Source organism: Phaenicophaeus curvirostris, chromosome 4 (assembly GCF_032191515.1).
Source record: "Phaenicophaeus curvirostris isolate KB17595 chromosome 4, BPBGC_Pcur_1.0, whole genome shotgun sequence".
In the NCBI taxonomy this organism is placed as follows: Eukaryota; Metazoa; Chordata; class Aves; order Cuculiformes; family Cuculidae; genus Phaenicophaeus; species Phaenicophaeus curvirostris.
In genome coordinates this window covers 74,461,701-74,487,507 of record NC_091395.1, presented here as the reverse complement: position 1 = coordinate 74,487,507, position 25,807 = coordinate 74,461,701, and the positions used below count along the sequence as shown (strand labels likewise).

Genomic DNA, 25,807 nt, shown 5'->3' with positions numbered 1-25,807 from the left:
GGCAATGGCTATAGATTGACGAGGGGAAGATTTAGACTAGACATAAGGAGGGAATTCTTCACAATGAGGGTGGTGCATCCCTGGCCCAGGTTGCCCAATGAAGTCGTGGCTGCCCCATCCCTGGAGGTGTTCAAGGCCAGGTTGGATGGACTTTGGGCAGCCTGATCCAGTGGGAGGTGTCCCTGCCCATCGCAGGTGTTGAAACTGGGTGATTTTTAAGGTCCCTTCCAACTCAAACCATTCCATGATTCCATGATTACTTTTGTCATCCTTCTACAAAATATAAAAACTAAAGAAATACAGGGAAATATTGAATTCTTTCTTGTTCTCTCAGTCAGTGGTTGGATGTGAGGTAATTCGGTGGAGAATTCTAGAAAGAAATATCTGTTTGAAGATAAAAATATGACCTTCCCTCTTACAAACATACCCTCACCTGTATAAACAGGAAAACTGTAGACATCTTTGTTGGAGTGTTTTGTTGACTGAGTTTTTTTCCCAAAAATATTACCAACTACGCCTTTTTCCTGTCTGAACTTTCATTGTGATTTAGAGCTGAACGATAATTTAAGAATCAATTTATTACAAGCTCTAAGTTTGTTATAGTAGTAGTAGTGGTTTCATTAATGCTATTCAGGACTTTCAAAAATGTTGATTGCCATGTACTTTTTTCAAGCTTTCCAAAGTGCCGGGTACTGTCAAAGTTTGAGTCTACCCATTAACTTAGGAATGAATTTGGATACATTTTATGTAGGCTGGTATTCAGCTTTTTTGGCTCCTTCCTTCCAGCCTCCCAAAACATTAACATTACTTATGTGTTTAAAAAGTAAACAAATCTCTTGCTCTGAAGAAGCTTCTGCAATTTTCTTAGGACTTTCTGCTTGTGAAACGAGTACAAGGGCAAAGTTTCTTAAGCAATAAGGCAATGCACATCATGTGTAAGTTTTTGCAAGAGAAAGTACTTAATTTGGAAAATAAAGGCAATGATACAGTAATCACAGTTCTTTTGGAGTTGTAAAATTGTTTTAAAACAGAACTTTAATGTTTTGGGTTTGTTTTACTTCTAATAAAAACTGTTTTCTGACAATACCATGCATTTATGTAGGCTATGTGGTTATTTTCAGTATATTTACTTGAAGTGTGAATAATTAGTGTGGTATTTTAAATTTCAGATGTGGTGCCTGTAGTTTATTAGTGTTTGTGGTAGCTTATTCCTATTAGAGCAAGATAAATATGGCTTATAGCAGTGATTAATATGAAGTGGTCTGTTTTTTGAAAGTTATTGTACTTCATTAAAACATTGTAACCACTATAAACATGCCTTTAAATAATTGAAATAAAATGGGGTGTACAAGAGAGAACAATTAGCTGTAGTATGTTGAAAGAAGATAATATCATAAGTTTAATAGTTTTCAAATAAGTCTCCAATTATTTTTAATCAATTTTCTCAGACTGTGCTCCAGCAACTTGAAGACAAAAATGATATATGTTCATTGCAGAGATACATTTTATACTGCATTTGTAAAGAGGTTTGAAACACTATTATAAGGCCTGGATTGTGGTTCCAGTCCTTGATTTATGGCTCTATTGTTAGTTAACTAAGTAGAAATGTAAAATGTTCCAATCCATTTAAATTCATCATTCATTAACTAGCTATCAATAATGATGGGAACTTGAGACTTTAAAAGGAATTTATTTAGCTGGATTCGCAGGCAACTCCTTTTTTCTACTGTACTGTGCTTTTTTCGTACTTCCAAGAAGACATTGTTTCCTTTTTAACACAATGTTAATCTAGGTGTAAGAACTTTGTACATGTCAGTAGCATAGCCTGAAGTTGCATTTACATACCAAGCTTTCTTTGAAAAGAAGTAAAACCTTTCATAAGCAAAAAATAGTGTCTCTCTGAGAACTGAGTGTCGAGGGCTGTCATGTAGCAGATTCTCATCTCCATTTTTTTTTTCCCAAAACTCAAAAATCTGTTCCACTAATGTGTTCCTTTTCCGTGTTGCACAGTGAGAAAAGCTGGCTTAAATTAATTATACATTCTCAATCATATACACTGTATTATTTAAAATGTAAATGGTATTTGCATGTAACCTGTATAGAGCTTCTTGAATTTATTCATGGATCATGAGATAAATGCTTGTGAATATTATCTAGTTGGGTTTCAATGATCAGAGATATTTAATCTACAGATTGTTCATCCTAAAGGCTTGAAAAGGATGGAAATATTCCAGGAATAAAATCTTGGTAGGCCCTTGGGTCTCATACAAGACTGTGGAGGACAGTGTCTTCAAAATGCTCTAAGAAGAAAAAAATATCATTCATGACTTGCTGAAAGGTGTTATATCTACTGTTTGAAATTTGCTCTTTAGGTAGATAGCCTTTCACCCATGGCATTAAGAAATAGGAGGAGAGTTGAGACATCTGGAATATAGTGTCCAGTCCTAGAATCCTCAACATAAGAAGGTTATGGAGCTGTTGGAATGAGTTCAGAGGAGGGCTACAAGGATGATCCAAGGGCTGGAGCTCCTCTCATATGAGGGCAGGCTGAGAGAGTTGGGGTTGTTCAGCCTGGAGAAGGTAAAGCTCTGAGGAGACCTTATAGAGACCTTCCAGTACCTGAAGGGGCTACAAGAAAGCTGGGGAGGGACTGTTTACAAAGGCTTGTAGAGATAGGACTAGGGGCAATGACTATAAACTGGAGAGGTACAGATTTAGACTAGACATAAGGAGGAATTTCTTCAAGATGAGAGTGATGAGGCAGTGGCACAGGTTGCCCAGGGAGTTGTGGCTGCCCCATCCCTGGAGGTGTTCAAGGCCAGGTTGGATGGACTTTGGGCAGCCTGATCCAGTGGGAGGTGTCCCTGCCCATGGCAGAGGGGTTGGAACTAGATGATCTTTAAGATCTCTTCTAACCCAAACTATTCTATGATTTTATGAATTTGGGAAGCACATAGCAAAAACCAAATCTAATGTAGCATGCATTTAATATATGTGTCTGTCTTTTTGCTTCTATATAATATAGGTATAGATTTCATCTATATTAAAGAAAAGGTTATATTGCTTTAACTGAAACACAAAAATTGCAATGGTGCTGTATGGATGTTGCTTTGATCATGTTTATATGATGAGAAAAGAGATTTGCTACAAGTAGAACATATGTTGGCTGTCGGAAGTCCTCTACTCTCCAATAAATAATGCTACCTTTCTTTGTTCAGGACTGTTTTTATTGTCATTTAGAAATAAACATCATGACCATTATCATTATAATTTTATGGTCATTATTTTTAAAAAAACACAAGAAGATTTGAGTAAGGAAACACAGAAAATAGTGTGAAACATGCAGCTAATTATTTTTATGACTTTACTAATGGCATAATTTTCTAAGAGAGTTCATTTGATGCAATTTCAGTCTTGCTAATACCGAAATAAGTATGCTGTTGTGAAGGTGAATTTATGTAGCTGATTTCTGAAAATCTCAATGCTTATGAACATCAGTGTGGCAGTGAACTCTATTCTTTAAGCATTACTGTTCAGTGGAAAAGAACAGCTATATAAATATGCATAAGCCCAACTATTAGAGAAGCCATTTCTAATTTAGGTGCTTGTAAATGTGCTCTGCTTACTACTGTGAAACACAGACCCTCAAAGAGGCTTGTGAGACATTATTTCACATTCTAGGTAATACTGCATTTATTTCAGCTAAGTCAGCAGTTCTTGGATCTGAATTCTATTTCTCCCTTTTATTAAATATAGAGTCTTCATAAATTTCCTAACGTTGTTGTGTTTTTTACTATTTAGCTGCTACACATTCAGTTAAGTTATAGGTTTCTCAGGACTTGAACTTTCTCTGTATAGTAATGAGAATTGTTTTTTGCACATGGAGCTAATTGGAAGTTTTATTGGGAAGTTAAAAGATCTTTTATAGAATCCTTGTCCCACTGAATTACAGAAAATCTATTCACTTGGGATCAGAATTTAGTAGAATAAGTTCATTTGAACATGTTCCCATTTGTAATAAATGTGTACATTTGTTGACATTATAGACAGACGCCGGTTGTGTATTTTGTTCCTAAATATTGATTTACGTTTTAGTAAACTGTGTTGTGTTCTTTCAAGTTAACTGTATCATTTGTCTTCCATTTGTTGATCGATCTTGGATATTAAAGGAAACAGACTAAAGTCATCAAACTGTTGGGAAAATTAAAATGGTTTATTAACAAAAGCCTGATGTGCTTTAAAACAGGTGTGATTATTAGAAAACAGAATGCTTGAAACTTTCAGATCTGCCTCCTGTATTCCTATTTCATTATTTACTTTCCTTTAAAGCTGAAATAAGATGTACATGGCTTGCAGAGCATTTTTACGCAACATGCAATTATGAAACTTCTATACATGATTGCAGCCAAAGGGTACTGAATTACACAGTGATGCTAATGCACCTGTAAGTGGGAGCAAAGAATTATTTCTTTTATATTTTTTACCTTGAAATACAAAGGAAGGAATGCAAGTCAGAGTATAATCGAGCAATGACTCAAACCTCATAATATTTCATTAGGTTCTACTCTAATAGGGCTAGAAACTATGTATTTCAACCCTATTTGATGTATGATAATAAGTTTGATATGTAAAGTACACCAGGTTTAGCAGTAATCATAATTTAAGAATGAAAATATCTCTAAAAGAAAGCAGTTTTGAAAATAAATTTTTTTTTGTAATAGTAAAGATATTTTCCTTTTACACAAATTAATAACTTTTTTAGACTGTCTTTGTGTAGTGCTCCCTGTTAGGTAATATAGCACTTCTTCCTGATTTGAAAACAAGCACCAAAAATCTTATAAAAGCCTTTAGAAAAAGGATTTTAAAACATACACTACAGAATGGGAATCAGAGATATTTCATATTTTCATCCAAGTATGATTATCTAATAATGTTTTTTGTAATGACAATTTCCTCAATTATTTTCATTTAACATTGAGTTAATCAAGTAGCACGTTAGCAGCGTAGTCTAATAAAAATAATCAAAATGTAGGAATTAGTTAACAGAGAATATTCCACTTTTTCCTCAGTCATAAATATTTTGCAGCTCTCGTATGGATTTCCTGAATATCCAAGGATTGTTCAGAAGATTCAGGAAAGTCTAATATTACTTCAAGATGAAATCTATACCTATATTATATAGGGTGAAGAGACAGACACACATATTGCATGCATGTAGATTATGTTGAATTTTATTTTTTTGCTACGTGCTTCCGAAATTCATCAAATCGTAGAAAAAGACTTCATAAAATCATGGGAGAGCCTTTAAAGATCATCCAGTTCCAACCCTGCTACCATGGGCTGGGACACATTCCAATAGATCAGGCTGCCCAAGGCCCCATCCAACCTGGCCTTGAACACCTCCAGGGATGGAGCAGCCACAGCTTCCTTGGGCAACCTGGGCCAGCGCCTCACCACCTCATCGTGAAAAATTTCCTCCTTATGTCTAGTCTAAATCTTCCCCTCTCCAGTTTATAGCCATTGGCCCTTATCCTATCATTACAAACCTTTGTGAACAGTCCCTCCCCAGCTTTCTTCTAGCCCCTTCAGGTACTGGAAGGTCACTATAAGGTCTCCTTGAAGCCTTCTCTTCTCCAGGCTGAACAAGCCTAATACTCTCAGCCTGTCTCCATATGGGATGTTCTCCAACACGCTGATCATCTTTGTGGCCTCCTCTGGACCCGTTCCAAAAGCTCGATATCCCTCTTATGTTGAGTATTCCAGAACTGGACACAATACTCCAGATGAGGTCTCACAAGAGAGGAGTAGGGGAGGAAGAATCATCTCCCTCGACCTGCTGGCAACGCTTCTTTTGATGCAGCCCAGGACACGGTTGGCCTTCTGGGCTGTGAGCACACATTGCCAGCTCATATCATTCTTCTCATCAACCAGCACCTCCAAGTCCTTCTCTGCAGAGCTGCTAATTCAGATTTGAACCAGTTGTGTTGCTCTTGATAGCAGCCTTTTATAACTATAGGTTGTGAATTATTTGTGTGTAGAGTTATTGATATTTTTAGTTGTAGATTGGGATTTCAGAGCTACCAGATATTTCTGCAATATTGATTTTGCAGGAATTTGGTCTATAGTTAAAAGAAAGACTGAAACCCAAGTTAAGCCGCTGAAGTAAGAGAAATGGCAATGAGCCATATATGCTCCTAATTTTCCCGCTTGTGTTTTGTTTTCTAGAACAAAATTATTTTAGACCCAATGACTTTCAGTGAGGCTCGCTTCAGACCATCTCTTGAGGAACGGCTGGAGAGTATCATCAGTGGAGCAGCGCTGATGGCAGACTCCTCGTGCACACGAGATGATCGCCGGGAGAGAATTGTGGCTGAGTGCAATGCTGTGCGGCAGGCCTTGCAGGATCTGCTCAGCGAGTACATGAATAATGTAAGTTATATGCTTTTCCTATTTGGTTCCTTCTTAGTAGATGTATAAACCTTTTGGAGGCTTTGCTGTGACGTTAATAATTAACAAAAACAATAGTATATCTTTATTATATATAAAGGTATATAGCACTAAAGGTAAGCACTACTAAAGGTAGTGCTATTTCAATTATTTTACTTTGTATGGTAAGCAGTTTGAATTGTTTAACTTTTAATATACTGGAAATATTTGGCAGAAGTTTGATGAAATTAAAGGAACACCATGCTCTCCGTGGCTTTAGCATTGAAGTTTCTTATTGAGTAAATAGACACTGAGTATTCCTTTTAAGGTAAAATGCTTTTTTTTATTGAAAATTAAAAGCAAGCAATATAAGTGGGAAATGGCCTTAGAATTATTGTCCTTATGACAGGGAATACAGTTCAGTTGCAACGTGATTTCCTCTGAGCAGTGGTAGTTGCAGTGTTTTGTTTATTAGCATGTAACCTATAGATGCCCATGTGATGTTCTCTGTCTCCTGTGGGTTTTAAACCACTGAAAGTCATTATTTGCTGTTAAAGCTATTAAATATTCAGTTGCCTTGCAAGTAGTGAGTTTAGCCCTAGTGCTGTTCATGCAGAGAGAGATGTATCCACAGGATCTTGGACACAGCTATCTGTGCAGGGTTTCAGGAAGTGCTAAATTGTTCAGCATGGTATTAACTTTTGTTCTGTGTAAGTTATCCCTGATTTATTATCCACCTAACATTATGTATTAAACCTCAGGAGTACCATTGCTGTGTTCTTAGGAGTGTGCAAAAGTCCTAAGAGATGTTAACACTCCATTTTAAAATGGCAATTTATTGTTGAGAACTTTGTTTGAATTTATGTTTAGTTGTTTTTTCTTTTTATTTATATAGGAATTTTTTAGTTACTTATTCAACTCTATTGTTGAGAACAGATTCTTTCCCTCCTAATAGTATAGTAGCAGCTGTTTGAAACAAACCTTTATTTTAACTATAAATGCCATTCTGTTACACTCTAGACAGTGAACACTGGGCTTTAAGGCTACCTAAAATTTTACACGCTCTTTACAGACTTGGTTTATGTGACCTGAAATATTTGCAGATGCGTATCAAACTGACCATCCTATACTTTGCTGTTTCTTGTCTGTCGTTGCTGCCAGGCTATCAGGTGGCACATTTTGATGCCATTTTGCTAGAATCGTCAAAGTAATGTTGAAAAGATTGTTCATGAATAAAACTTTAACACTGTTATTTTTTCATTAGTACTGTTAGAGTTAGTTGGCAGACTTGTACAGGGCAGTAGAAATAGTGCAGAAATCAGTCTTTTAGTCATTTGGTTGTACAGCTCAAAATTAACGATGACTTTTTAAAGACATTATTTCATATAATAGAAACACCTTAAGGAACTCTTGTGTTGGGGCAGAACTTAAAAATGTGTGTAATTTCCTTTTTCTTCTTTATGAAGTGATAATTGAAAGGTTCTTGTGAGTGAAAGTGAAGTCTATGCTGTTGTGTTATAGGTTAGAAATTATTAAGAGAGCATTAAATAATGAGTGAGGAGACAGTGGTGGAAAAGGACTTGCTGGATTGCTTCCTACAGGATCTTGCTTGGTAGGAATTAGATTTAATCTTAAATGTCTTTCAGATAACTTTGAGAACTGACGGATTATGGGACCTCGAATTGTATCGTAGTTCTCTTTAAGCACATGGGGTTTTGGTGACAGAGCAATTTACCCTTGGACCAGAAATATTCTTGTTTTATTTCTGACGACATTTACAGTTGAAGGGGTGTTTTGAATGGCTGTAGATATTTATGACCACATTAAAGATAACTAATATAGTTTCCTAGTTTTTACTTAAAAATATAATCATATAAGCATCTGTTTTTATTGTTACCGTGATATGTTTTTGAATTTGTCTTCTTCCTTTTTTTTTTTGGTTTTGGCTTCTTTTCCCTGGTCTAATCAGTTGAAGAGGCATGATTCATATATATATATATATATGTATAAATACATATATATAATTTTCCTGCTTTATAGTGGAGTATAATCGCTTCAATTTTTTCTTTTTTTTACAGGTATTGAGTAAGCATTTTAAGAACTGAATGTATATTTAAATTAATTAAAAGTGAAGTACTTCTAGTTGAAACACATCTAGGGTGCTAGAATTTGTGAATGCTACTGCATTAAATATTGTTTTCCAAGCTGATCTTAGCAACAAGAAATGGGATTCGGTTAACAGATTAATACACATAAACCTAGGTTTCTGTACATAGGTGGAAAGAGATAAACTAGGGGCCTCAATTCAGTTGTTTAAAAATAGATGCCTAGTGCCAGTTTAAACTACTAATTTAAATAGTCTGGTGCTTATTTGAACAGAGGCTCCTCAATCTCCTACTCAGAAGCATTTGGATCTTCCATAGGTCTTGTGTCGTACCTACCACCTCCAGTTCCATGTCCTGTATGCTTTATGGAAGAACAAATGGCCAGACTCCTACCTTTATCAAATCATTTGAGCCTCAGTTTCTTTAATTCCTGATATAATTGATGAAGAGCAGATCAATACTGGAGATCAGATCAGTGCTGCCAAGGGAACCTGAACAGCAATTCAGATGACTAAGTCTTGTAATCTAATATGAAATAAGTTAAATAACTCTAGAGTCCTCTGACTGTACTAACTGAATCCCTATTAACTAGAGTAGAAGAATAGGTACCTAGCTTGTAGGCAGCTCCTGTTTAGGCATCTATCTAGAGACTGAATTTCACCCATTTGTTTATCCTGGTAGAATTTGCTTTAGTGTTTAATGATTTGCTTGAAACCTGGGGATGGATTTTCCTGGCTTCACAGTAGTTCTAAGCATATTCGTTATTATAAAAGATTTCATTTGGGAAGTTTTTTAAAAGCTTAGGTGAATTTCTGAAGAGTAAACTGAAAGGCATAAACCAAGCATGACACAATAATAAGTCTGATTTGGAATTGGCTAGAGTATTGGAGCTTTGAGATGATTTGGTGAAGATGGACATGTTTAAGTCTTCTGCCCATTTAGCCTTAAATCACTGCAATCCTGCTGTTGCTTTAAAGTTTGTAAATTAGTCAGACATCAATATTTAGGGTTTTCTGCTTTTGGTGATATCTGGAAAATGATGGATTGGGTTTTGGTTGATGATTGTTGATCAAATGTGAGAACTGCTTTTGATGCTTGCCTTGAGACATAAAGAACATTAGAACAAATTGTATATTTTGTGGTCATATTTAAAGAATACAGACAACAACGTGCAGGTTATTGGCAATGTGCTGTACAGTTGATGTTAATTCAGTCCTTCTCCAGCTTTAAGTTTTTTCTTTGGAGTTCTATGAGTTCAATATACCTCTGTGATTTGGGTTCAGAGAGTTATTTCTTTCTATACAAGAACATTTCTGCTTTTTGTTAAGTAGATTCTATATTCTTTTTTTTTACCTATTCAATATTTACAGTGCAAAATCCCATGTAAAGTGTTTGTGGTTTATGTTCTGTCTAATATACAACTTTCATAGAATCTGAGAAAAAAATTGAGTGCATAGTCAAAATGAACATAGTCAAAACGGAGACGTTCTTGAAACTTCACTGATCTTTGCTTTTGGACTGGTGGATAGTATTTCAGGTATGAATCAGAAATGGGAAGGTTTATAGGCAGATTTACAGCTGTATGAAATGCAAGGTAGGTGATGCTGCACACTTTCGTGTGTTTCAAATGATGACTGCTGAAGGCAATGCAAGAGGAATAAAGGGCTTTCCCAGAGTTTGTGTGCAAAAAAAGGAAATTGCTTCCAGGTGAACAATGTAGGAACTGCTACCTTTTAAGTAATACAAGATGTATAAGAAAATCTCCTCCACCTGCAGACATCCCTGCTGTGCTCACCTTTACCTGAAAAAGTTCCCCGTAGAGAGGCATGTGTCTTATCTTCTGTGCTCCTGCAGGGTTTTTTAAGTACATCCGTCATATCTCCTGATATATTCCCTGCACCTGAGATCTGTTTTGTCAGCTTTACCTGACTGTAGTGGATCAATAGGCTTGGCTATGTAGAAAGGGAATGACAATGTTGTTTCCCATTTTTTTACCCAGTTTCTAAGGGTCGTTCATGGGCCAACAAGTAGATAATGATCATCTTACAATTAGTTATATGCCAGGGGTAAAACCTCTCAGTGTATTATCTGGAGTTTTATAGAAGTAAGTTAAAGTGGTTTTGCAATTCAGAGAAGTCAATGAACAGATGCCACAGACAGTCTTACCATTTGATGATGAGGAGACAAGGTTGGTGAAACAAAGCTTCAACATGTGAGTTACAGGGATGTAATTTTTTTAAAAAGGGTAGATATCCACTTACAAAATGTTGGTTATGAACTGAAAATATGAAAAGAATTTCTGTAAGGAGGAGGATAGAGCAGATTTCAACACAGTTGAATACAAGTAATGCTGCTGTGTGGTTGTGTTCTCTTCTGATATAAAGGTTTTAGAAAAAGTGACCAAAATGTATTTAGAGGACTGTAAGAAAATATGACTGGAGAAGTGTGTATTGGTTCCTTCTTCCTTCTCTTCAGATAACTGTTGGTTTGTTCAAATTCGTGTGTGTCAAATAAGAGTCATATTTTTTTTCAAGATACTTTCACAAATATTCAGATGCTGTGGTCCCAATTCAGAGGTTATTTAAGCAATTATTGTTGTGGGAGGTTTTGAAATTATTATTGCTGCTGGAAAATTAGTCCCTAGATTCTTTAGCAATTCTATGAATAGTTATGCATTTGTACAGTCTATTGCATTGGCTGGAGTCTCACAATACCTAAGCCCTCTGCAAGAACTTCTATGGAGATGAGATATAAATTGTTTCATTATTATTTGTATATCTGGAAATATGTATTAGTTTCATTTGTCTTATCACTAACGCTGTCAAAATTCTTTCCCAGCATGGTGTCTATTATTTCTATGCCAAACTCAACTGAACTTTAAAATCTTTTATTTCTTTGAAGCGAGCACAGTAGGAATCTCGGTCTGCTGAGTCATAGGAGTTTTTTTTCCCATCTCTCACAGAAAAATTGATAGGTTTTATTTCAGATTCTTATGTATATGTGATAAACTCCATCACTTACTTCAAAATAAAATTACATTTCTGGGCTTCTAACCTACAGAGAAATAAATACAGCCCCACGAAAGCTCTTAACACAATTGGTTTCCATTTGTCTAAATGAAAAAAATCTGTAATAGATGGTTAGTTCTGATTGTGGTCTAGTTTCCTGCCGGGTTACTCTCCTGGATCCTTAATGAGTTCTATTGTGGGCTGACAGGTAGCAAAAATCCTAGAAACTTGGGAGTTCGAGCTCTTGAACTCAGACTCCTGGATTAGAAACACATTGCCAAACCCAGTCCTATAACCCAGTGCTGGCCACTCTTTTGAGCAAGCATCAGGGTGCTGCTGCGCCAATGCCTGATTAAGAAAAGAAAGGAAGAAAATTACATCTTTAGAAAAATAAGCTTAAAAATGGATGTTTTCAGTTTCTTCTGATGTCACTGGCTTCTGTGCCAAGCAGAGAGAGAATGAATCTTGGGTTATTAGGGTGTATCAAAGAGAAATTTGGAATGCAGTTGACAATTAAATAAGCCATGATTTTTAAAGACCTCTGTAATCACTTGGGAGCAGTGGCCCAAGAAGAGCTTGGGGGTTTGTTTTTGTTGTAGTTCTGATTTGAGATGGAGAATATTTCTATGTATCCAGCTGGAATAAACAGTCCTTTATGAAGTCCTTGTATTACAACTAGTCATTTAATATATAGACTTGGGGACCAGAGCACTGTAGGCTAGACACCTTTTTTTTTTGTTGATAATTGACTGATATTACCATATGAATAAAGTTGCTTATTGTTTGCTCTTTGTAATTCCTTTCTTTAAAGTTACTGCCCATTCCTGATGTCTGTTCACTGTAATCGAGATACTCTAAGTCCTGTTTCCTACAGAGAAGAAAATGTCATATCTTGAAAATGCAAAATATAAGAAGAACAAACGAGAAAGTCTATGGGCAGTTTTTCTTCGCAAATATGTCAGTAGAGAATTTGAATCACTCAAAGTAAAATTATAGTGCAGCAGTACATGAAAATGAAATTTCCATAACAGACAGCTGAAGTTATTGTGCTTGATTTGAGAATGAAATACGTGATAGCAAATGAAAGTACCTAAACTTTCAAGATACTGTCAGCTTCCATATTTAACAGCTCAATCTGAATTCATATTTAAGAGAAAAGTAATGATTTGTCTGTAAGATTCAGTTCTGATGCTGTCTTGCATAAGGTTAATCTGGGTGACGGTAAGCAGTAAATTACAGTTATGAGACAGAGAAATGTCCATAGCTGCCCTGAGATGAGTAATCAGGGATGAATGACAAGAGATTGATTGCTGGGTCATCAGGGTTGGCTGATTGAGGCATTACTGACTCAGCAGGACATTTTTGCCATTGGTACTGCTGTCGAATTCCTAACTTTCTGAATAATACTTAGAGGACAATGGGTTGTTTAAAGCTTCCTACACTATTTGAAACTGGAGATATACTATTTTGCTATTCATGTTTCTCTTTTAGAGGCTCTATGAGCAGTTTTGTCTTTCCTAACATGGAAGAAACAAGTGGAAATGCAGTAGTTATGACTGAAGGAATAGGATGCATTCCCAAATGGGCAAATGTTTTATGATGTGCCACAACCTTGCTTCTCAGTCACTTTAGGTTTCTTTGCATTTATGCGTCCCTTCTGAGTGCCTCAACTTCTCATGACTGTACATAAATCATTAACTAAGAGTGCTGCCTACGATCTAAAATGAACCAGCTATTAAGGAACCTTCTCTCTCTTCTTTTTTTTTCATGATATCGTCATCCTCGTGTGTGCCTGGCATTTTTTGATCGTTTTACAGAAATGCTGCCACATTTGCACAAATGAGTTTTGATTTATTTGCTCATTCCTGTATTTTCTAGTTTTGCAAGTCTGAGTTCAATGTTTGTTTGGTATTTCTGAGCAGATCCGGAGAACCACGTTGATGTTTTCCATCAGAAACAAATAGAAAAGCCTTATGAGAAAGTAGGACTTTATGCCTTGGAAGTTACAAATATGTTAACAATTTGTCTTAACTTTAGGTTCTGACAGTTGTAAATTTACAGAGCCCTGTGATGTTTCATCTGTTTAGACCAGCAGTTTTTTAAATTTACAGAATTCATGCTTATAGGAGGAAATGCCGTTTCTGAACCATAACCCTGACAGCTCTTCCTTGTTGGTGTCCACTGGAGCACATTTCATAGATGCTGTTTGTCTTTAAAGGCAGACCATGATATGTCATGAGAAAATCTATGTATTTCTTGTTAAAATGTAGATAAATCACATGACATTTTTGGAATCTAAAGCTGAATTGCTGTATTAGGTTGCGTGATGTTTCTGACAAGATATTTCCCTCCTAATTAGCATGGAAATCTTTTAGAATGCCAGTAAATCTGATCAAGTGCCTGCATGTGAAGACTTATTTTCTCAATTTATTTTATATCTCTAGACAATTAATTACGCCCAGTGATTGAAAGGCTGGAAAAAAAGACTTAAATCAGGTTACATTCCAATGCATCAAACAATTCTCTTCCTCATTGTCACTTTATTATTATTCCATTATTAAGTAAATTACACTTTTAATGATCTGTTTAAGTCTGTGTTATTGGAAACCATTCATTTAGTATTTCTGTAACTTGAGGAGTGAAGGTGAACTTCCCTGCAATCATTGTGGCAGGACTTGTCCAATACTTCCTCCTGTCCAGATATGTTGCTAAGTGGTGGATCATGAAGCTAACAAGCTTTCCAGTGTGACTTTCCAAATCATATTAGCAGAAGGGGTGGCAGGTATGGTATTCTATTTATGTGGGTAAAAAACTCTAAATCTCTGTCAGGTTTGTTTTTTGGTTTTTTTTATTTTCTCTGAATTTTCTACTTCTCTCCTGTCTTTTCCTTTAAAAGTACTGAATGCTTAGTCAGGCGACACAGTTTTTTTCCATATGGAAATTCAAATTAAAGTGTTTCAGTCTCATAAAGAATTGCAAAATACAGGAAAATTCCATAAATAATCATAGAATCATAGAATAACCAGGTTGGAAGAGACCCACCAGATCATCGAGTCCAACCATTCCTATCAAACACTAAACCATGCCCCTTAGCACCTCATCCACCCGTGCCTTAAACACCTCCAGGGAAGGTGACTCAACCACCTCCCTGGGCAGCCTGTTCCAGTGCCCAATGACCCTTTCTGTGAAAAACTTTTTCCTAATGTTCAGCCTAAACCTCCCCTGGCGGAGCTTGAGGCCATTCCCTCTTGTCCTGCCCCCTGTCACTGGGGAGAAGAGCCCAGCTCCCTCCTCTCCACAACCTCCTTTCAGGTAGTTGTAGAGAGCAATGAGATCATGTCAGTTTTAATTCATTAAAGGTTAAGTGCTTTGAAGTTTTCCATGTGAAAAAAGTCAATAAATCTCTATTACTATTGCAATATATGTATAATTGTTGTGTTTGATTATGTGGAGGGTGTTCATAATGGTCTGTCTTTTCAAAGGCATAGGATTCTCTGAATTTAATTTCTTCCTCTTTAAAGTCAACCTGAATCTCCTTAGGACACAAACTGATTTTTTTCTGTAACTGGGCAAATAATGAATTTCTTTGGTTTGCGTAATGAACTGAAAACTTGGTAAAGAATGACATGGGACAGAATGAGGTGGGCACAATGGTCATGGGGAAGATTATGTGGGATTCTTTTATTTGCTTCTGACCAACAACCCAAACTGTTTTCCTATAAAAGAAAGGATCTGAAGCATCTCTGTTCTTAGAAGAGGCTGAGTGAGCTCTGTCTGTTTAGCCTGGAGAAGACTGAGAGGGGGCTTTATCACAGCTTATAAATATCTAAGGGGCAGGTGTCAGGAGGATGGGACAGACTCTTCTCATCTGTGCCCAGCAGCAGGACAAGGAGCAGTGAGTACAAACTTTAGCACAAGAGGTTCCGCCTTAACATGAGGAAAAACTTCTTTCCTGTGATGGTGACTGAGCACTGGAACAGGCTGCCCAGGGAGGCTGTGGATTCTCCTTCTCTGGAGGTGAATTCACAACCCACTGGGACACATTCCTGTGCAACTTGCTGTACGTGACCCTGCTTGAGCAGAGAGGTTGGACTGGATGAGCTCCCTTCCAACCCCTACCATTCTGTCGTTCTGTGGAAAATGTGATATTAATTTCCTACGTGCCATGATCTGGAATAAATACATGATTTATTAGGTGTACCCCAAATTCTTCAATACTTTGCCTCCTGAAAACTTATATTTTTTGACCAATGAAATTATTATTCCTCCCTGTTCTACCTCATTTATGTATATATGCATAGAAAATGTCTATGTTTACTTCTGGTACCTTATCAGAGTTATGTGCTCATTTTAGACTCAGTGCATTCAGATAAAAAAATGGGTTTTTTTTTTAAACAAAGAACAAAATAAACCCCAAACCCCACACTGCATTTTCTTCCAGTGTTTTTCATATTTTACATCATTTTATTTTGCATTAATTAGTCTTGTTTTTTTTCTGAAGTGTGTTCTTACAGAAGTAATGACTTCTCCATTGGTGCTTTTAATATGCTGGGAGTCATTACGTTAATGTTTGCAAGGCTTAGGCTGAAAATAAAGTTATTAAAGCTATTTGTTCACCTGTAGACGAGTCCTTTATCAATCTTGTGTATGTAGTGTGATTCATAAACTCTGTAATTTTTCTTTGTACTGGAGTTAGCATTTATGGGTCATTAATTTGTTGTTTCTCCAAGTCTGCAAATCAATAACAGTATGAGAGAAGTTTTTAATGCATTTTGTACTCTACCAACAGCAATATGATTATTAGCTGTATGCACACATGCTTGTGGTGTCTGGACCTTACTTTCAATATTTGTTCAGCCCAGATTTAACATTGCTGTGTGTTGTATTCTTTTGGACACAAAGGAAAATATCCCCCAATGCATTTAGATTTCTTGGGAATGCATCAAAATACATTAAGCATGAAATTAGTGAACTTTCAGAAAACTACATCAAAAATCCATGTCTCCTGGAGACTACATAACATTTTCTGCTCGTTCAAGGTTGGGTTGTGGGGTTTTTTTTTGGTATGAATATGTCCAGATTCTGGTCATCATATGGTAAACCTAAAGGCAGTAATGGAATAGAGAATAAATAAGCTATGCACACATATTTCTCTGAGATACTATTATTCTGCAGGTGTGCAGGGTAGGGAGTGGCTGTAAGCAGGCTTGGGCTCTATAAGAGTGTGAGTGTGAATCATCAGTGTCTTGTTAGGTGCATTTTTGCCCTCATTTAGGAAATAAGTCTATATAATTCCTCTTGAACTTTGTCAAAATCTGATATAGCCAACAGTATTATACTTCACAATATACATTAAATCAACTCTGAGCACTTTATAGTAGTCTTTGTTCATTCTCATTATGATCAGAGGGTGGGAAACCCTCTCCTCTGAAGAAAGGTTGACAGTTGAGGTTGTTCAACTTGGAGAAGAGAAGGCTCTGGAGAGACTTTATTGCAGCCTTTCAGTGCTTAAAGAGGGCTGATAAGAAAGATAGGGACAGATTATTTAGCAGGACCTGTTGTGATAGGGATAGGGGTATTGTTTTCACACTAAAACAGGGTGGATTCAGAGTAGGTATAATGGATTTTTTTACAATAAGCGTGAAAACGGTGAAATGCACAGGTTGCCCACAGAGGTGGTAGATGCCTCATCCCTGAAAACATTCAAGGTCAGGTTGGATGGAGCTCTGAGCAACCTGATCTGGTTGAAGGTGTCCCTCCTTATTGCAGGAGAGGGTTGGACTATATGACCTTAAAGATCCTTTCCAACCCAAACCTTTTTATGATTCTATGATTCATTAAAAAAGTTGGTAGGGAGTAATATCAAAATAAGGGAAGGACAAAGGCTGTGAAGTGAATTTTGTTCTATTTAGTATACCAGATCATAATTTTGGTATTCAAGGATACACTTTACCGCAGGCTAAGGTCAAAGCTCTTTTCATATTAGCAATGTCATTACAGTATTTACACTTTGTTTAGCAATCAAAACTACCAAATTGCAGTAGTGTGTGTAAACCTGCAGTTTATGTATCCGGCATTGGTTTGCATTATTTGGGTTTTGTTTACACAAGGAGTGTTTTTGAGAATGAAAATAAGGCACTGCAAGACAGTGATGTAGGAATTCAATGTAATTTAGGGAATTGTCACCTGAAATGATGGTATTAGATGTCCAGAAGAGGGCACACTTGCACACCAGAAATGTTTTGTGTGTCACTAAAGATCTGTATGCCGATGTGGTATAGCTGTAATCAAAGAAACTGTGATTATAGAGAAAATGAAGAGGTTATCTTGTTATTACCTACTGCATCATTAGAAAAAAAAAGAATAAATACAAAATATCATTTGAGGAGGGGGGATATTTTAATCAATTTAATATTAAGTCTATACATTTTTCTTATTATATTATATTAAATTATAAAATATTGTATGAAATTAACTATCATCTAGAAATCAGATGTTGAGTTCTGGTTGCATTTTTGAAAGGCAATGATATTTTGATTTCAATAAGGAATTTGGCATGGAAGAAGTAAAAGCCTCTTCTGCCCTTTCTGAAATTATTTCAGATGTAGATGTATGATACAGAGCTCAAGAACATATGCCTTGTAATACTAGCTAATTAACAGTTGCATATATGGTAGTAGGAAATGCAATATATCAGTGTTCAGTGGGATTTCAGATTTGACCTGGTAAGTTATCTTCTGACTTCCTAAATACAGGAGAGTTGCAAGACAAATGTGTCTTGTGATGCAGTAGCTTGTCACTTGTTCCAGAATTGTGTATTAGCCAGATACTGGGGGCAGATATGGTTTATATATTTACTTGAGAAATGAAAGACAGAAAACACATCTCTCCTGTAATCAGTTCCCTTGAACTTCCGTAGTGTAATAGCAGGAAGCCAAGAGGATTGTTTTTTTTTTTTTTTTTAAGATGATGAGCTGGTGGAATAAGTACTTTCCTCTTGGTTTGGATTATTTGGGACTTTTAAATATTGATCTGGGTTTCATATTTAATAGCATTTAGAAACTTTGTCAGAACCCTTCCTTTTAGCACTTATTGCAACTGTTTTAAAATATTTTAGCATGCAATTGGCTTCAGCAGAATGAAATGAGACATTTTCTAAATTGCATTTATCTATAGTAAAGCTTTAAGGTTTTGTGCTTTATAAAGTAAACTATGATTAAGTTTAGGGTAACATATTGGCTGCACATATTCACAATACATATGATATCTTGGGATCTGCAGATGTTTGTCAGCTTGCTTAACTGCTACAATAGCTTGACTAATTATTTCATTTGTTAAGCAATTATTTAAAAAGAAAAAATACCCCAAAGAACAACAACCCAACTCTAGAACAGTGATAACCTAGATGGATGCATTATAATTTTTTTTATGCATTAACATGGCAATGAAATTTACAGATTTCAGTGTAAAATCAGAGATCCCAAAAATACAATTCTGCAGCTTTAAGTGGACATTGACTGAGCTCTTTCTGCCTTGAACTAAAATACCTTGGGGTATGTTGTGTAGTAATGTAGTTACTATAAGGCTGTCAAATGAATTGCCAGATAGCATTTGAATCCTATGGTCTGATAAATTAAATTTTAATTTGGCTTTAAGGTTAAGGTGAATAAGTAGATAAAGTACAAATAAGCAGAAACTTAATAAGTTTATGAAACTTTTGGTTCTCTTAAAGCTATTGTGTTAAACACCATTCAAACTCTTGTTGAAATGAGATGTCATGGTAGAGTAGAAAGAGATTGACAGTGATAGGTAAGATGAAAGGTGGTATCTAACATAATCACCTAAACCCATAATAATACAACCACATTATCTAGAGCACCATAAACACAAGAAACCAGAGAAAATTGCTTTAGTTGTATTATATTTTACCATTTTTAAGAGAAAGAAAAAAATAAACAAGAAGTCCACAATGAGTTTTCTCACGCTAGAGGAACCTTTCACTTAGGGAATTTACTGAGGCTATTGAACAGTATGATTTTTGTTTCTTAAAGCGCAGAACAGAAGCTGCTGCCGTGTGAAACAGCAGAACACTTGCTAGTGTATTTCTTTTCTCTATGAACTAGCATATGATGGGTTTGCTCCGTAGAATTTTTATTTTTATTGGATACATGATCTTTTTTCTGGTAACTTCCTTTTGTCCTCCTTATAGGTACATTCAGATTATGAAAATTTTACAAAAATTACACAATTCAAGCACTTGAACTCATTTATTAATACCAATATTTAATTTTTAAGCATTTTTTTGTTTGTTTACTGTAACGGTACAGTATGCTTAATGACTAAAAGCCCTATTATGCAAACTTTAATGTGAATAATTTATTAGATAAATAAAAATAAGGGTCTATATAATGAATAGAACTCCTTAATCGCAGTAAATATTCAAAAAGAGTAAGTTTTAATTATATTTTAAAATTTTCTTACATGAAAAAAACCAAAGAAAAAGAGAAAGAAAGACAAGGAAGGGAGAGTGGGAATTTTTTGTTGTTACTGTCAATCATAAATACATCAGAGTTTTGTCTTATGCTCTTACTCGTAGCTGAGCACAAAACCTTGTGCCCTTATGCAGTATTTTTGATTTCTGCATATAGGATAAGGACAATAGAGCCAAATCGCATGGATGACAATGAAGAGTCATTCATGGTTACACAAATGCGTTAGAGATTCAGTCGGGAATATAAAATGCCTGACTTCCAGTATATAGATATCCCCAGGAAAGGCAGCAAGGCTAACTCTCAAGATGTAAAACTTAATTATATAGATTCTTAGATGTGGGTCTTGGGTTTTATGGGAGCTGGTTCATCTTGATGTGTTCTGCATGAATAGCCATCACATGATTAATCTGAATGTTCAATTGTGAGCATTTTTTCAGTGTAAATTTAAATGAAATTTATGAAATCAGATGTTAAAAACCCCACAAAGTGTAAAGAAATTAATGTTTTGTAATTTTGTATCATGGCTTAACTAGCGAAATACTTTTGAAGCAGAAATACAAAGGCTTTTTCTTTTTTTTTCAGAAAGCTATGGAGAAGCTTTGTTTAGAGAAACCTGCCCACACCTTTGGTGAACACAAATTTGTTTTCTCTTCTTTCAGTGTAAATAAATAAATATTTGAATTAATAAATAGAAGGTCTGCCTGGTTGTGAGTGTGTAAGACTAGACTTACACAGTAGATCTACATCCAACCATTTGTATGTACCAAACAATAAAACTCGAAGGCTCATTAGCTTGGAATGACCCAACTGTGTTTTATGTGTAGGGGTCATTTCTTTACTAATGAGCCACTAAGCCAGATGGCTAACCCCACAGTAGTCTAACTGCATTAGTGTGATTTAGACTTTTAGGCAAATTGCTCTTCTTTTCCTGGGAGCTAGAGGGACAGCTTTTTCAACTGTGTAAACCACAGTATTTTACCTTGAAAGATAAATGGCTAGATTGACTCTGTAGTTCATAGGGTTTTATATAAATGGCTAATAATTTCTCTGGTTGTAGTGATGAGTCTGTGAGGTACTACCCTCCCTGGAAACTGTTTTGAGTAAAAAGGTATTTTGACTGTCTTTATCTATATCGGATGCCTCAATAGGAAATTAATCAAACCCATTAATATTGCCTCATGTTTGAGTGCAGGTGAAAGTACTCATGTGTAAAATGCAAAAGGAATGTTTCTGCATGGTACAAGAATAATATTTACTTTTTAATATACTTTTTCTTATAAAATTTTTGGTTGTCTTTATGAATTCAGGATGTTCCAGGTGATCAGGATGAGGAATTGTTGCTGTATTGGGCTTGGTTTCATATAGAATCATAGAATCTTTAGTATTGGAAAAGACCTTTAAGGTCATCTAGTCCAACCATCAACACAATATCAACATGCCTACTAAACCAGGTTTCAAAGCAGTACATCTACACGTTTTTTGAACACCTTCAGGGATGGTGACTCCACCACTTCCATGAACAGCCTGTTCCAATGCTTCACCACTCCTTCAATAAAGAAATTTTTTCCCCAATATCAAATCTAAACTTCCCCTGCTGCAACATGAGGACATTTCCTCTTGTCCTATCACTTGGTACTTGGGAGACTCAAGAAACCTTTCTCGGTTATGTAAGTGAGGAAGCAGGTCATTGTGAACTCCCCCAAGTCAACTGAAGGTTTGATACTCTCAAAGTATATTTAAAGTGTCCTGGATTTTTTTCTAGGATTTCTCTATTTAGCCAAAGCTTTTCTTTCACCATTGGGTAAATCATACAGAGGGAAGATCAGAAATGACATAAAAATATATGCAGACAACAGCCTTACAGAGAGCCGTACTTAAAGGAGGTGGGTTTATGAAAAACAACATAAGGAAGTTGGTTTTGAAGGTGTGTTTTAAACATATTCTGCACAAGAATACCAATGGTCCTTCCAGCAATCCCACATTTGAATGACATTTTCATGTGGCAAATTAATGTCTCTTACTGTGAATAACATCATACGGTGATTTGCTCACATCTTATGGGAATTTGTTGCATATAGGTATGTATATAAGTTCTTAGCACTGACAAATGCCCTTATGTTCAAAGGCTGTTGTTACATTTGGGGGAATAAAAACATAAAAAAGAATAAATCTTTATATGGCCTAGTATCTTTTCTCTGATAATAGTCACGGGGGATGAGTAAAGGAGAGTATAAGAACCTGACTAATATACTGTGATTGTGATTTTTCTTAGCAAAATATATTATCTTAGCCTCCAGCAATTTATGGTTCAGGGAGTTCCTGAGCCAAAAGTGATATTTACTGTTTAAAACCGAATAATCTAGGATCCTAACTTAACCTGCCTGTAGAGTATTCAGATTGTAAGGGATTTACACACATCTCTAGAACAGCTTTTATACATAATTTTGACTCTTTTGTTAAACCCTTCTATTCCCCTCTTGAGTTTTGCAAAACAGTTAATCCAGGATTAATTGGAAAGGGGAGAAATTGAGTCAATAAGTAAAGGAGAGATGTGAAAACTGTTACACTTTGGTAGTCTTATTTGTAGATGTTGGAAAAACTTTTTGAATAGCCTTTTGTAGACATGATCAGCTTTAAGCTGCAATCCTTTTCATTTCGAATACAAAACTGAACATGCTGTATCATATCTTTTAGATGTATTCTGCCCAGTACATTGAGATATGCTTGCTTAATTTCCACCTGCTCCTGTTTTCCTGCTATACCTGCTTCTCGCAAGTGCTGCTAACTTCCACAGCAGTGTGATTTCCTGCTGTGGGAAATCTGCCTAAAAATAGCTATAAAGCTCATAGAATCATAGAGTAGTTTGGGTTGGAAGGGACCTTAAAACTCATCCAGTTCCAAGCCCTCTGCCATGGGCAGGGACACCTCCCAGTAGATCAGGCTGCTCAAATCCACATCCAACCTGGCCTTGAACACCTCCAGGAATGGGGCAGCCACAACTTCCCTGGACAACCTGGTCCAGGGCCTCACCACCCTCATAGTGAAGAAATTTTTCCTTATGTCTAGTCTAAATCTGCCCCTCTCCAGTTTATCCCCATTGCCCCTCGTCCTATCACCACAAGCCTTTGTGAACAGTCTCTCCCCAGCTTTCTTGTAGCCCCATCAGGTACTGGAAGGTCGCTATAAGGTCTCCTTGGAGCCTTCTCTTCTCTAGGCTGAACAGCCCCAACACTGGAGCAGGAGGTGATCCAGAACCCCGTAGTTTTACTCTGTGCTTTCCAAAAAAGCTGGGTTAAAAGAAGTGCCGATAGAAAGTCCAGCATTTTCAGGGTAGCTGCCTTGCATGATCAAAATGCAGGCAGTCAATGAATTTTCTTTGTCAAAGTTTCATAGAACTTTCAGTAAATCTTTGCCTCAGTAAGAGGGTTCTCCTCTAAGCAGTCAAAGTCAGAATCAGGGCCAAAAATGCGTGAGATAACTTCCTCCGCAGAGGACTAATAAAATAAATCAGTGTCAAAATATGAGAACTAAAGAATGATTTCTAGATATGAAAGCATGAGAAAATTTTTACACGGTTTTGATTGGTCAGTGCTCAAATCTCCTGCCTACAAGAACTAGAACACTGGTCATTTTCTGATGGAAACACTAGTGAAAATGAAGAGGTGTTTTTCTGTTCTATCCTGATTTGAGTTCCTGTTTCTAAGAGTTCACATTGCTCAATGTATTGAGTGGAAGGGGGCTGTGCATGTATCTCGCATTTTTAGCTTCTGTGTCTGTTTGCCGAAAACAAATGAGTCTTTCACTGAATATGAGTTAGAAAAAAACTTACATTAAAGTCGATTGTTGCTGTTGAGATTTATTTGTGAAGGTGAAAGATCTACTTTGTTAAATGAAAATGTGAATCTGGTCTCCAAGTCACACCTTAATTTGTATTCTGGGAAACATAAGTAGTATTCTTTTTCCTCCCTACTTAGCATTTCCAGACTGACAGAATGACAATAATATAACTGTTTTTTGTCAAACTGTATGATTAAATGGCTATGAAAACTAAAGAGCATTCCATTCACTGAAGAGTGGTTACATTTTTACTGCCATGCGAGCAAAATAGTAATAATAGAATGATAGAGCATCGTATGCTGTGTATGTTTTTATTTGTTAATGAGAAATTTAAAATAATAAATACTTTTCCTTCTGTAAAATTCTCACTGATTCTCTTGAGAATCCAGTAGCACTGTAAATGTAATTTGCAGTTCTTTACAATTATACTTTAAATAGACCAAGTCTAAAGGGAGTCTGCCTATTTGATTTCCAAATTTGCATCACTTAAAATCCAATCAGACCAACTGTTCAGATTTTTATTAGATATGAAATACACGAATGGGTTCAAGGCCATGCTATGTATAGCAAATACATACCTTGTTTTACAGCATGGATTATCTAACTTGTTACTTAGTGTGTGGTTCGACCTTCAGCCCACAAAGACTGCTTAGTGACTTCTTGAATTGTTGCTATATTAAATCTTTCGATTTTCACTAACTGGTGTTTTATAGGCCAGCAGATTGCATTTGATTTTGTGAATTTGCTGTAACATATTGAGTTTAATGGATTTATGCAAGAATGTAAAACAAAAATAATACAGCAGGCGCTCAGAGTTTTAGAACACAAGAGCATTAGGCTTGCAGATGGCTGATGCGGATAATGACATTGAATAATTTAGTGTGGAAGGTAATCTGGTTTTGACAGAATACATTAACATTTAGCCAATGCATACAGGTGTTTGGGTAGTGATCTGCATGCTGTGAGCTCAGACAGACCAGAGTGACTGTCTGAAGTGCAGCATTAAAATTTCACTGACTCTACTTAAAGAAGGAGAATGTGTTCAAAATGCTCTAAAATAGATACAGAAGACCCTCAGCACTGCAGTCGTTAATTGAGAAATGTTTATTTAATGCTTTTTTTATGATTGTATGTTCATTACATTTATCATGTGGACCTAATAAAAAAAGGAGGAGGGAAACAGCAGTTAGAATAAGAGATTTATCTCTTGTTCATGTCTATTATTTCAAAACACGGCCTCTACCTTTTTCATCCACACTTGTGATGAATCATTCTGTTCTTTTTGGCATGGCAACATTTTTGAAATGTAGTAGGCACAATGCAATCTTGGTAGTAGAGAATTAGAGAGCAACAGACTAATAACCTACAACTAGTATTTAGATCAGCTGGCAGGAGTTCTGTGGGTTCCATTTGCTTCGATGGGTATGCAGTCCAGTAACAAATTGTGTCACGTTTTTGCAGTTGTCACACAAACTGTGTTAGTTTATTTCAGCCTGAAGTCAGTTTACCATCATTATTATTTTTGTTAACTGATGTGTCTGGAAGAGAGTAACTGATTCTCCCCAACTCTCCAATGAAATAGAATACATTTCTCTAAAATCTGTGTTAATGAAGGTAACAAACACTTTAAGGCATGTTCATGATGATGCTGGATAATGAGTGTGTAACTTGAACGGTGTACATCTTCGTTATCAAATTTCAGCTTGTAATTTTTTAGACAATTCCTGAATAATTTTTTTTGCCTTGGTAAAAAAGCTTGAATAGTTGCAAATAGAATAGCATAAAGTAGAATAGACTGTTTTAGTCGGATGGGACGTACAGCAATCGTGTAGCCCAACTGACCAGTTCAGGGCTGACTAAGTTAAAGCATTTTATTAAGGGCATTGTCCAAATGCCTCTTAGACGCTGACAGGTTTGGGGCATCAGCCACCTCTCTAGG

The 25,807-nt window shown here is 36.1% G+C and overlaps 1 protein-coding gene across 2 annotated transcripts in view; it reads left to right on the top strand.

Moving 5' to 3' along the window:
- The window catches only part of CTNNA2 (catenin alpha 2), a 504,365-nt gene that overhangs the window by 143,030 nt on the left and 335,528 nt on the right, over positions 1-25,807 (top strand). For both annotated transcript variants that reach the window (XM_069856551.1, XM_069856550.1), the window contains exon 7: positions 6,226-6,429. In XM_069856551.1, the coding sequence (XP_069712652.1) occupies positions 6,226-6,429 (204 nt within the window). The remainder of the gene's footprint in view (positions 1-6,225; positions 6,430-25,807) is intronic.